The 12,894-nt window shown below is 55.4% G+C and overlaps 1 protein-coding gene across 6 annotated transcripts in view; it reads left to right on the forward strand.

Moving 5' to 3' along the window:
• Positions 1-9,004, forward strand: part of CD247 (CD247 molecule) — a 73,599-nt gene extending 64,595 nt beyond the window's left edge. For 2 of the 6 annotated variants that reach the window (XM_014857618.3, XM_070497629.1), the window contains exons 2-8: positions 2,946-3,049; positions 3,689-3,745; positions 4,106-4,189; positions 4,636-4,668; positions 5,486-5,542; positions 6,481-6,522; positions 7,762-9,004. In XM_014857618.3, the coding sequence (XP_014713104.1) occupies positions 2,946-3,049; positions 3,689-3,745; positions 4,106-4,189; positions 4,636-4,668; positions 5,486-5,542; positions 6,481-6,522; positions 7,762-7,827 (443 nt within the window). In that variant the 3' untranslated portion in view covers positions 7,828-9,004. Of the gene's footprint in view, positions 1-2,714; positions 2,861-2,945; positions 3,050-3,688; positions 3,746-4,105; positions 4,190-4,632; positions 4,669-5,485; positions 5,543-6,480; positions 6,523-7,761 lie in introns of those variants that run through there. The other 4 variants (XM_014857617.3, XM_070497627.1, XM_070497628.1 and 1 more) reach the window with 3 other exon arrangements.
• Positions 9,005-12,894: the final 3,890 nt, after the last annotated feature.

Genomic DNA, 12,894 nt, shown 5'->3' on the forward strand with positions numbered 1-12,894 from the left:
TACTGATCTCCAGGGAGGCGCCGATTCCCCTCCCCCACTGTGCTGGCTCTGCACAGCACGAAGAAATATTTCTTCTTATTTGTTCTAAATTTACTGTCCAGTAATTTTTCTGTTCTCATTTTATGAGACAGGCAGCTGAGCAATATTCTCCCAGCCCTTTTTCTGAATCTCAACCACCTCAGTAAATCACTACTGACATCTCCTCTCTAGTCCTAAAAGAAAAAATCACCCAGCCTTGGTGGCCTTTGCTGGGGTCTGGCCTGTTTCCTAGAGACCTTCAAGCCCCCACCTTCGGTCACTGGGGGGGGCTTCCGGCGCTGCCTCAGGGCCAGAGGGCAGAACAGCTCCGGCCCCCCTCCCACCCTCCCCCCGCCCCCCGCACCTTCCCTGAAAATTCCACTCTGTCTACGATTGTCCACCTTGCGCTCTGATGTTGAGATTGGAGGAGGAGGCAGAAATGAAGAAGGTGCAGCCGTTGGTCTCCAGCGCTTGCAGCCCAGATGCATGGGGATCTCATAACCCGCCACGTTGTGTCTGTAGAGTGCTTTGTGGGGTGCAGCTTCTGCACCTCCAGCAGCACACTGACTTTTCACTAGGGGCCAAGGTGGCGGGACAGAATCGCATTTCAGCAGCCGTTGACTGGGTGGGCTGGTGCTAGCCAGGGAGGGCTTGGAAGAGGAACCGGCTCAGGGGAAGACAGGCAGGTAGGAAGGTACCTGCGTGCCCCAGGAAGAGTGGCATCCACACCACAGGGGCAGGGAGACAGTGGGGGGAGGGCGGGCGTGGGGGGCGCTGAGCCTGGGCTGCTAAGTCAGGACCGGAGCCAGCTCGACGAGGAGTTTGGACTTTGTTCCGAGTGACTAGGTCGCCGATGGTTTCCGAGCCGGGCCTGCGGGAAGTCTACAGAGAGACCAGCTGCCGGCAGCCAGGAGGAGTCCTGCATTAGGGCGGACGGCGGGATTCAGGGGCTGGGGGAGGGGACTCTGGGACAGGCTTGAATCACCTGCTCTCACGGCCTGTGGGGGAAGCCAAACGTCGCTTCTGCGGAAGGGTGGGCAGGGCTGGGCCCCGGGGAGGAGGGCGAAGGGAGGGGAGACGCACTGCCGGGCGGGCGCACGCCCGGGGCCGCCTCTCCCTTGCCGTGCGTGTGTGCTCCTGGGGAAACCTGAGGCTCTCTGTGCCTCAGTTTCCATGTGGTGCTGTTGGTATGATCTGACAAGTTATTACATTAGCACGGAGTACACACTGAAGAAATGTTACGGTTTCACTCTAACAGAAGAGACAGCTAAAAGAGGGTAAACAGCTTGCCTCAAGTCACAACCGGAAGGGATAAGACAGCGCTCAAGCGCGCATTATCCGCTCCTTGTGCCCCGACATTAGTCTGCAGGCGACCAGCAGAGGGCGCGCCGGCCCCGGGGGAGACAGCCGTCCTCTGCTGGGGCGCGGCGCGCGCTGGAGCGAGAGGCTCCGGGCCGTTTCCCGGGTTGGGGTACTGCGCGCAAACCTGGGAGGAAGCACAGTCCAGACTAAAATCCGTGTCTCCTCACTGACGGTGCGGTGAGCTTTCAAAAAGAAATGCTGGCTTTGGGGTTTTTTCCAGTTATTTTATTGAGGTCATAATGTTTTATAACATTGTGTAATTTCAGGTGTACATTATTATTTATCAGTTTATATAGACTGCCTCGTGCTCACCACCAACAGTCTAATTTTTATGTCACCATATATATGTGCCCCTTTACCCCTTTCACTCACCCTCCCCCCCCCAACTCCCTTCTCCTCTGGTAACTGCTAATCTGTTCTTTTTATTATCCATGTGTTTATCTTCCACATATAAGTGAAATCATGAAATGCTGACTTTCATTTAGCTAGAATATGTAAGGTACCTCCTTCCCCAGCCCCATTGTACTCCAGTGCTACTGCCAACCAAGTACCCATTAACCAGTTTGACAAGGTTAATATGGCGGGAGGGATTAGGGATCTCTTGGAAATTTGGGGTGGGATAGGCTAAATAGAGACCTCTGAGCTGCATTTTCTAGGATGTATGAGATATTACCAGATGGCTGGGTTCCAGGGAGAGGAAGGGAGGGAATATGTAGAGGGAACAGTGCATGCAAAGGCACAGAGGCAAATAGTCTGGAAGAGCAAGGTGCATCCTGGGAATGGTGAGCTTGTAGCCGGGTAGGAGGGGGGCCAGGGGAGGCTGAGGCCGTGCAGCTAGGACTGGGGGGCAGGGAGATGCCAGTTTCCTGTGGAGAGGAGCAATCACCAAAGATACCTCTGTCTGTTGCTCATGAGACTCCTCAGGGCCCAGGGGGTGAACCCCAGAACCGCACCCCACTTCCCCGGGTGGGAGACCCTGTTCAGTGCCTGGGACCCAAGAAGCAGGGAGTCAGGAGGGGAGAGTTGACCCAAATTCTCACTGTCCTAATTAAGCTAAAGATTGAAATGATCTCATTCACCAGCAAGTCTCTGAATTTGCCCTTGCCAGTCCCCCAGAGTCCTATTTTCTCCCTGTGGGGAGGTCTCAAGGAGCCACACACCCTAATTCAGGTGGTGCCATTCATCCAGATGTGGGCATCTTACGGAGGCTTCCAGAGTGTGTGGTTCACACTGGGCTCATGCACAGCTGGGCTCCCGCGACCCGGAGGCAGCAGTCCTGTGATTGGACAGCCGCACCTTCCCACCTAGCTTCTGCCTCCCTCCCATCTTCTCAGGCTCTGTGGCCCCCCCAGGCGCCACATCCGCTGTTGGGGCAGGCTAGGTTTACCCAGGAGCTGGTTCAGGGGGGCGAGAGGGAGGTTGTGGTCAGATAGGGTGTGGGAATTGGTTCCAGCTCCCCTTGTCATGATTTCCTTGATCAGTCAGTCAGTCATGCGGCTACCCTGGGGTGGTGGGGGTGTCCTGTCACCCTGGGCCTGGCTGACCAGTCTCATCTCTTGGCACAGATGCACAGAGCTATGGTCTGCTGGATCCCAAACTCTGCTACGTATTGGATGGGATCCTCTTCATCTACGGTGTCATTGTCACTGCCCTGTTCCTCAGAATGAAGGTTAGTCCCCCTGGGCTCTGAGGGGAGGGTGTGGGCTCCCCCACTGGGTGGATGTTCAGAGGGGTTTTGGTTTTGGAAAGTCTCAAGCATGGGGTGCCTGGGGCTTGGTGTCCACGGGCAAAGCAAGGACCAGAAAGCGTGCACGTTGGGCGGGCTGGGGGCTTAGGTTGTGTCTGGCGGAGCCGGACACTGTGGGAAGGAAAGCCTGGTGCTGCGTGCCTCCCTGAGGAGCCTCAACTCATTGCTCTTTTGGATTTTGGACTTTGGCAAAAGACTTTATTTGAAAAACAGTCTTACTGATTTTCTTTTTTTGACTCTGAACCACGCTGCCCTGGACGGTCTCTCAGGCGGAGACCCCAGCGCAAGAAAGCCAGGCTGCCTGTGCCTCTGGCAGGGCCCCGGGACGCTAAGCTAGTGCGACGCAGGGACACCCTGCCCCAGAGGTCAAGATAGGAGCTACGACCTCGTGCAGACGCCGTCCATCTGGGACTGTCCTCCGAGGCCCTGGGAGCGAGGGCCTGGACGGCACCCTGGGGCGCGGACCGCAGCTGGCGCCTGTGCGCACGCGCGAGGAAGCCGGGGGCCAGGGCCGGGGAGCCGGGAGGCCCGGCGCGCTCACCGACCGCATCTCTCTTGCAGTTCGGCCGGCGCGCGGACGCCCCAGCGGAGCCGCAGGGCGGGGGCCTACTCTACCAAGTGAGTCATCTCCGCCGGGGGCCGGGCGCGGAGCCATGCGGGGTGGTCCCTGTCCCTGCCCGGGGTGCAGTGGGAAGCGCCTGCTCCCGCGAGCCCGCGCCCCCGCACTTGCACAGCCCGGGTGCCAGGGTCCTCCCGGCGCAGAGGGCTTCTGGGCGAACCCCCACCATGCTCATGCACGGGCTCCGAGATGACAGCGTCCCAGGGGCCAGTCTCCTCCTCCCCCACTCCCCCACCCCCGCCTCCCGCCCCCGTCCCTGCTCCTTCCTTAGTGACCACCGCGCAGGGGGCTGGCCGGTCCAGCGGGACCTGCCTTCTCTTTCCCGTTTCCCGGCTCTGACGCTGTCCCATCTGTGCTAGGAGCTCAACCTGGGACGAAGAGAGGAGTATGACGGCATCGCGGATAAGAGACGAGCCCGGGACCCGGAGATGGGAGGGAAACAGGTAATAACTCCGCGCGTGCGCCCGTGCTCTCTGAGCCCTGTGCGGGGCTTGTTGTTACAGAGGGCGGGTGGGAGAGACCGTCGGTTTCCTTCACACCCCACCACCAGCCCCATCCTTCCACCTGAGCTCTTCTCTCCTCTTTATCTGGACTAGAAGAGGTGAGGAGGGGTGAGGGAAGAGGGGTCAGTAGGACCTGCTGGGGTGGCCCTTCAGGGAGGGGAAGCCTGTGCGCAAGGGGATGTGCCACCGTGCATTAAGGAGTATGAGACGGGGGAGGGCCCTGAGGGTCCGAGAGTGGCCGAGGTGAGGCTTTGGGAGCTCAGGGAGGGGACAAGCTGGTGGCAGAGCCCACAGACGGTGGGGGGAGTGGGGAGGGTGGTGCAGCTCTCCTGGGCTGGATTCCTGCTTCTCCACCTCTAACTTCTTCCCCTTGCCTCTCCCAGCAGAGGAGGAAGAACCCTCAGGAAGTCGTGTACAATGTGAGTAGAGCAGTGGAACAGCTTCCCTTAGGAAGTCCGAGGGAAGGGCTGGGGGAGGGCTCAGGGTGAAGCCTTTGCGGGCCTTGACTTTCACTTGCCTGCACCAAATACAGCTTCAGCTGCTTGCTGCCTGCAGTGTCCACTTCTAGGAAAACTCCTCCGCCTGCCTTCCCTCCCTCAGCCCCTGAGCCTGCTGCTGGAGTCCCCTGATCGCCTGGAGGGGTGGGGGGCTTGGGCAAGCCCCTTCTGAGGGGCTCCTGACCCTAGGGGCTGCAGTAGTCTGCTGAGTATCGCTTCTTGTGGAAAAGTCCATCTCACCATCCTGGCTGTGCGTCTGATTGTGGCTTTCAGATGTTGAGCTGGGTCTGCCACGCAGGGGACCCTTGTGGGTGGTGACCTGCTGTAAAGAGAGCAGCTCTCCTTCCCTCTGGCAGTCGGTTGACCCACAGCCTGTGTGGCTGGCTGGGTAGAGACAGCTTGCTCAAATAAATGATTCTGGGGCTCCAGGTGAGCCCTTGCGTTGTCCAACATTCATGTCCTTTGGCTGGAACTCCACGTCTCATTTTTTTGAACCAAACCTGAGCTTCTCAGCTCAGTGCGAGGGGCTGCAGCTCGGAGAAGCTTCCAAAGGGCTGAGGAAGAGGAGGGTGGGGTTGGGGCTGGCTGTGGGCAGAGATGTTTGTGTGAATAAGGCCTGGACCCTTGACTGTGGGAGCCCCCCACCAACTCGGGAATTCAGAGGCTTCCTCTTGTGGGGAGCCCACTGTTTTCTGCGTTAGTTGGTAAAACCAGTGTCTCATACCCACTTCTTCTCCAGTCTCTGCAGAAAGACAAGATGGCAGAAGCCTACAGTGAGATTAGGGTGAAAGGCGAGGTGAGTGCTGCTCTTTTTAATTCCCAAGGATTGGGTGGGGGGTGCTCCAGAGAAGTTCCACACGGGCTTCCGACGCGCCTGCCGTGGGCCTCCATCCGTCCATCCCTCCTACCACCTGCAGAAGCCCAGGTGGCGGCCGCCAGAGGACGAGGTTAACCCGCTCTCACCTACTTGACAGAACTGAAGACACTAAAGAAGGGCTGGTGCTCTTTTAGGACTGAAAAACCAAGTCTAGATTCTAGGACAGCCTATGCTTTGCCAAAGCAGGTCAAATTTGTCACCATTAACAACAGTAATTATCAAGTGCTTACCGCGTGCCAACGTGTGTTCAGTGCTCAGGACCGCGGGGCCCCTTGCTCCTAAATGATTAAGAATTTCCAAATGGTGAGAGCAGAGAGCCCTGAGCCCTTCTAAGCAGGGGCCCCGTGTGACTGTAGGTCGCACGTGCACGAAGCCGGCCTGGTCAGTGCTCTGCCAGGTAGATGGTCTCCTTTCCTTCCCAGGTCACACAGCGGGTAAAAAGGGGAGCCAGGATTTCGAGGGGCTCTCCAGCCAGAGTGGCAGCCCCTCTGTAGTTGCCATTCCCAGGGAGCATTCATGATGAGCCAAGAATTGTGAGAGCTGCTGCGAAGCCCATTTATTCCAGGCCGTGGGCAATGCGGCCAGCTCCCGTGTGACCCAGATCCTGGGACTCTGACGTCTGTGAGGATCCGAGTGGGACAGAGCAGACTCAGGCCCTGTCAGAGCCAGGCCTCACCTTACTCTGCAGAGGCCAGGGCCTGACCAGTGGCCGGAGGACCCTTCTCTCCCAGGGCAGGGGTGCTGGCTGGGAAGCAGTCCCTCCCACTCTCTGGAGGCCCCTCGAGTAGGACCCTTGAGTAGAAAGGCCACTGCTGACTGTCAGACTCTCTAACCCTTTTCTTGTCTCCTTCCCACAGAACCAGCGGCGGAGAGGCAAGGGGCACGATGACCTTTACCAGGTAGGAGCTGATGGCACTGCCTCGTCTGTGCTGCCCGCTCTCCTTCCCAGGGCTGCGCCGTCTAACCAGGGTTGAGGTCAGGGCAAGCTTGGGGCACCCATTCGGGCCTGTGGTGACTCCTCTGCCAGTCAGACCCTGGGACAGGTCTGGGATTCAGCCATTCAAGCCCGTAACTTGGCTCCAGCCAGGAGGCCATGGGAGCCCTGGGCATTGGGCACAGCAGACGAGCAGCAGCTGCCCAGAGGCTGTGTGATGTTGTCCTAAGGGCAGGAGTAGGCAAAGGATGCCACAGAAGCCCTTTCCTCCACTGCTCTAGGCCCTGGCCGAAGCCTTGCTCTGCCCTGTAGCCTCAGACTTAATATGATGGGAAGATGGGCGGGAAGATTGAAGGAAAAAAAAAATTCAAGAAAAATAACTTTACAAAGAAAGTGTCAGGTGCCTGGCTTATGCAAAGCAGTGTGCATAATTATGCAAACTAAGCACAGCCAACCTACTTCTCTAAAATATAATCCCTAGCGGGTTCTCACTTTGCTCCTTCTGGCTCCTGTGGGCTGTTGACAGCTCACTCGACTGACTCCAGAGTGTCAGGCCACCTGGCTTGCCTGAGTTCAGAGTGATGTGACAAGGGCGCCCAGAATTTTACCATGTGTGGCTGTTGTGGCTCTGTCTGTCTCCTGGACCAGGGAAAGAGGTGTTCCAGTGAGACTGGGACCAGCCTGCCTGTTCCTTGCCTAGGACATAACTATAGTAGCATGGCCTGGGAAGGGGGCTCAGGCAGGAGGGCTGAGGCCAAGGAGCCCCTCTGTCTCCATGACAAATCCTGGCCTCCTGGAGGCCCAGGTGCCAGGAACAGCAGGTTCTCTGCAGCAGGCTTGGGCCCTTCCTCCTCATTCTAGCTCAGTGTTCCAGGTCGGGGACTCTCCTTCCTCTTTGGTCCAATGGGAGGTTGGCTAGGCCCAAGCTCTCTAGGGCACAACACCTGGGAAGCTGGGAAGAAGGTGGGAATTTAGCTGCACAGGAATTGCTCCCAGACCATTCCCCACAGGACACGGAACCCATCTCTCTTGCAGCCTCTGGGCCAAGGCCCTGCCTGAGGCATGAGGGGCTTGTTCCTGGGCCTCCGGAAGCTGGGTGGGTGGTCGCAGGCAGTGCCGCGGAAGACGTGTCTTGGTCTTTAGGTGGGATTGTGCCCACACAGGCCTCCTGTCTCATTCTTCTTTTCCGATTTGCTTTCACCAGGGGCTCAGCTCAGCCACCAAGGACACCTACGATGCCCTCCACATGCAGCCCCTGCCTCCCCGCTAACAGCACAGAGGATTTCACCACTCACAGGCCAGACCTGCAGCTGCCCAGATTGTTAAAGACACAGGATAAAGCATTTACAACCCAGTTCACTCACATTTCTCTACCACCAAAGAATTTCTCTCTGTAAACAGGATGCTTCCAGTTGTAACATTTGGTCATATCCAATTTCAAACCATCAGACAGAATATTGTCCCTGGACCCTGTGAGGGAGTGCGTCCCCCAGGATAATGCCCTGACCTTGAGGAGCCTGTTGTGAGCACAGCATGTTCTTGGGTCTTCTGGTTTGCTGGGGACTGTGGGAGGCCCCTCTCCCAGCGGCTCCAGGCTCTTAACCTGGGGGACAGGCACTGTCCTTCTCACAGCTGACATACCTCTGTGTTTTACAAAGTCCCCAGAGAAACCCCAAATATTAGCGCATGTCCCAGTAGTCTGTATTGTTCTGTTAGCATTTGAGTCGCTTTGCTCCTGCTGTAAATTTGGCTTCTGTTGTCAACCTACCCCCTCATTTCAAGGGAACTTGTTAATCAGGCTGAGGAGGCTGTCGTGTGTCCCCACGAAGGGTCTGGGCGCAAGGCAAGTGGGGAAGAGAGCCTCAGCAGTCGTCCAGCAGCCAGAGGCAGCTGAAGCAGGGAAGCGGTGGATAAGGTGTAGGAGCAGGGGGGCTGTTGTGGGGGCTCAGGGGGACAGGAAGGGGCCCGCCTCAGTCAAGCACACATTCCTCATCACAGAACCTGTGTGCCCGGCACTGTGGGGACCGTAGGATACCCCAGCCTGTCCTTCCCCTCCCGGAGCGCACATTATCATAGGGGAGGCGGGTTATGACAAACTGGTATAAAGAACACAGACAGTGTCACGTCAGAGCATGAATGAAGCGTGGGGGGAGGGAGGGAAGGGGCAAAACCACATTCTTTCCAGGCACGTGGTCACCTCACACTCCGAGTGAAAGACAAACTCATTGTGTGATGGCCTCAACGGCAGACTTGGCACCACTCAGACCTATAAAGATCCCAAAGAAAGCAGCAGGGCGGGGAGGACCTCCACTGACTTCTGGAACATGGCTGTGTAATTCCAGGGCACGTGGCCTGGATGGAAACTGCCTCTGCTCTGCCTGGTTTTAATTTATACTGTTTGCTAAAGCCTTACTCTCTTGCATAATAAATGCTTCAGTGAAATGCTACTCTGCCCTGAGCCTCACTTCAGCAGTCACGCCTGTAATGGTCATTTAGTTACGGGGACAGCAGCCTGCTGCCCTTGCAGTGGGGGCCAAACTGCCGGTCCTCAAGAGAGAACAGGATGGTTCCTTGGAACACGTGGGTCGGAGCAGGTGCGAGTGGCCCAGAAGGCTGCTGTGGGGGTGATGACCCGCTGTGCAAGGTGAACACGCCTTCCAGGCCAGTGCCCAGGGGCTGGGAGGGCAGTGCTCAGAGTGATGTAGTGTGCCGGGCAGCGTGGGCCAGGCTTCATGTGGGAACCGAGAGGGTGATGGGAAAGGAGCCCCGGAGCGCAGGGCTCCCAGAATGTGCCTCATTGGTGGAGTGCAGGAAAATGAGCCGGAGAGAGGCCAGCCAAGCGCTCGGGTGTCAGGAAGCAGCAGCAGTGCCGGCAGAGGGTGTCCGCAAGTTACCTGACAGCCGCCGAGGCCACAGCAGACCCGACAGCCACCAAGGCCAGGGCACAGAACTTCAGTGCAGAGCATTTAGGGAGCAGTGGAGGACAGCAGAGGTCTTTTAGGTCAGTTTCCCTCACAAAAGGTGCCCTGTCCCCAGCGGTATTTCCCCTAACTGCAGGGGCTGTACATAAGGACCCGACTCATCAAGCCACCAGTTAATATTGGGTAAAGACTTTTAAATCCAAAAAGTCTGAGGCCACAGCAGATAAAGCCCCTGAGCATTTGGGACTCCAGCAGGAGTGATGTGCGTGTCTGCCAGGCGTGTACGTATATAACTCGCAGGCGACTCAGAGAGAAGGCATTCGATTTGTAACCTGGCCTCAGAGGGGAATTCAGTTCCATTCAACAAATACTCACCCAGCACCTGCCTATTCTGTGCCCAGCATTTTGCAAGCTACCCGGGAGGAAAAGGAAGTTCTCATGACAGAGTTAGGGACTTAGAATTTTGTCAGTGAGGGCTGGCCCTGTGGCAGAGTGGTTAAGCTCGCGTGCTCTGCTTTGGCGGCCCAGGGTTTCACTGGTTCGGATCCTGGGTGCAGATAAGGCACCGCTGGTCAGGCCATGCCGAGGCAGCGTCCCACATGGCACAACCAGAAGGACCTACAACTGAATCTACAATTATGTACTGGGGAGCTTTGGGGAGAAAAAGAAGAAGAAGAAAAAAAGAAGATTGGCAACAGATGTTAGCTCAGGGCCAATCTTTTTTTTTAAAAAAAGAATTTTGTCATCGGATTGCACCCACATCATATAAAGGAACCTTGCATCACACTGCAGTGTCATGATACATGTGGGCAGGCGGGAGGAAGCAGAGTGAGGCGGAAATTGACAGCTGCCAAGGAAGGGGCACAGACACAGCCTAGCCAGTAGGAGAGAAGCTGCGGGAGTGTTCACGGAAGGAAGGGGCCTCGGAGGACGGATGGATGCTGAGGGCTGTCAGCCCTAATTCTGGAACCTGGTCACGAGGCAAACGAGTGGGAAGATGACACCGTGTTGATTCAGCTGCCTTGATTCCATTAACTGAACTCATCCAGACAACTGACAGCCTCTTTTGAGCTGTGACTCCTTTATCTTCTCCTCACTGGGCTCTTTAAAAACTGAAGTTGGGTTCATCTGTTAGACCAAGTGAGTAAGCCTCACACGTAGCTGCAGGGTCAGAGCTGAGTTATATACCAGCTGTGTGATCTGAACGGCTAGCTCGAAAATAAGAGTTTGACCCAATTCCATAAAGACTTTGACTCAAGAGGCAAAGAGGAAAGCTGGCGTTGAGTTATGGGTGCTGGAGCTGACCTGGGGTGGGTGGGGCAAGAGGACTGAGGGACTATATGCACGATAACCATGTGGGGAAAGCAAGTGGGGAGAGGGCTGAGCAGGTGTGCTGACAGGACGAAGCCCCAGAAGCAAGGTGGGAGAGGCCGCGCAGGGTCCCTGCGCTTCCCGCGGCCTGCAGTTCCCTCTCCAGAGCGCAACCCGACGCCTCGATCCCAGGGAATTACTGACTGTATGACAAGATGTGCCATCAACTTAATTTCAAGTGAAAAACTCCACGCTTAACATAAACATTCACTGTTAAGATGCAGCCCTGTTTCCTAAGTGTTAAAATACAGAGATGTACCTCTCAGAACCAAGGAAATACGGCATTTTACTTGCATTGAGGAATCAAGACATTTTATACATGTGTGTATAAATTAAGATGGAAGATTTCAGTACTTTCTAAAATGACATCACTTTGATGTCACTGAACTCAGAGGTAGGATGTGGATATTTCTGATCAATTTTTTTTCTTCTTGGAGTATGAGTCAAGGCTCCTGGTTTACAAACAGAACATTCAAACACTGAACCTAGGTTAGGCAGGTACAAAAAGGGCAGAGGACCAATTCCAGCTAAGCGGACAGCTCCGGAGGGAACGCAAAGCATGGCTGGTGGGCCAGCTGGAGCATTTGCTCAGCCGAACCAGGCTGTGGACCTTGTTCTGTCCATGGATAACTCATGATGGATTTTGGTAGCCTGTCACTGAACATTTCTGTGAACTTACGACTAAGTTTTAACTACAGATGTCCTCTAACTTCATCCCCTAGTCTCTGGAGAGAGAGAAAATGCAGCAACAAGAGCAGCTATTATTCACATCCTCCCAATGGGTAATTCAGCTTCGCAGATGTCACCGGAAGGGGCTTAGAACATAACCACCTTATGAAAATGGACTACAGGGTAACAGAATCTCATCAGCACTTTATCCTCAGTCCCTAGGATGTGACACCTGGGTTTTGCTTTCTAAAGTCTTTGCCATGCTAGTGAGCATGCCACTGACTCTATTAGACAGAGGATTTCTGTTAAAAACTTGAAACTGTCTTAAGGAAATAACTTCAGAAACTTACATGCAAGCTATAAGTATAAGAAGGGGTGGAATGGAAAAGAATGAGAAGTCCTTTGACATAGGAGCGGGGGAGAAGAGGACCAATATTCGTCTTCCCATGTGGGCCCTTCACAGAAACTTGTAATAAAGGACAGCAGCCCCGAGGAGACAATAGCTCTCCCCATCTCCTAACTCAGGGAGAACACGCCCCAGATTCAGTTCACATGTACACTAGACAGGAACGGCTCCCGAAGCTCTTCAACATGCTGAACTTTTCTCTCTGTGGGAAATTCTTTTTAAGATTCACATTTTCCTTTTCATGCAATCAACTAGTTGCATTAAGACCCTAAATACTGAGTAGGACAATAAGCTGGAGGAAGCTAAGTTGTGCACCTCGGACAGGAGAGCCAGGTGCCAAGTTCAAGACTAGCTTCCTCCAGAGGAGTCCCAGAGAACGCACGTTCAGGATGGGCAGGACATGCCGGACAGGCGCCGCACTCTAAACAGGAACTTGGAAAAGCCGTGTTCAATAGCAGTTCTGCAGTCAAATACCCGGCGAGGCGGGAGCTGTGAGGGGTTCCCCGCAGGACCAGTCGAGGGCTTGTGTGTTTGATCGCACAGAGCCCTGGTTGGAAGGAGACTGCTGCTACTGGACTCAGGGTCCCACTGACCTACGAGGCCCTGGGGGTGGGAGGGGGTTGGGGCAAGGACACAGTGTGCTCACAGGGGTTCTGGGACTCCGGAGAGCACACGCTGGAAAAGTAACGCGGGAGGCCACGTGAGCAGTCTGTGGGAACGCATGCGTGAAGCGTCCAGAACACCAACACAGCAACTTCAAAGAAACTCAAACCATGTGAAAACACTTGGAAAATGGTTTAATGATGTTTTACAACAGAAATGAACTGTACAGTTACAGTAAGTTTAATATATATAAAAAATTACAGCAGACAAATGCATCTACACAAAATCTATCATTTCATTCTGATTCACTGTCACCTACACAACCTCTCCCAAGCCTGCAGCCCCTGCAGGCAGCCCCAGGAGGGGG

This window comes from Equus asinus, chromosome 25, assembly GCF_041296235.1.
Source record: "Equus asinus isolate D_3611 breed Donkey chromosome 25, EquAss-T2T_v2, whole genome shotgun sequence".
NCBI classification, from domain to species: Eukaryota; Metazoa; Chordata; class Mammalia; order Perissodactyla; family Equidae; genus Equus; species Equus asinus.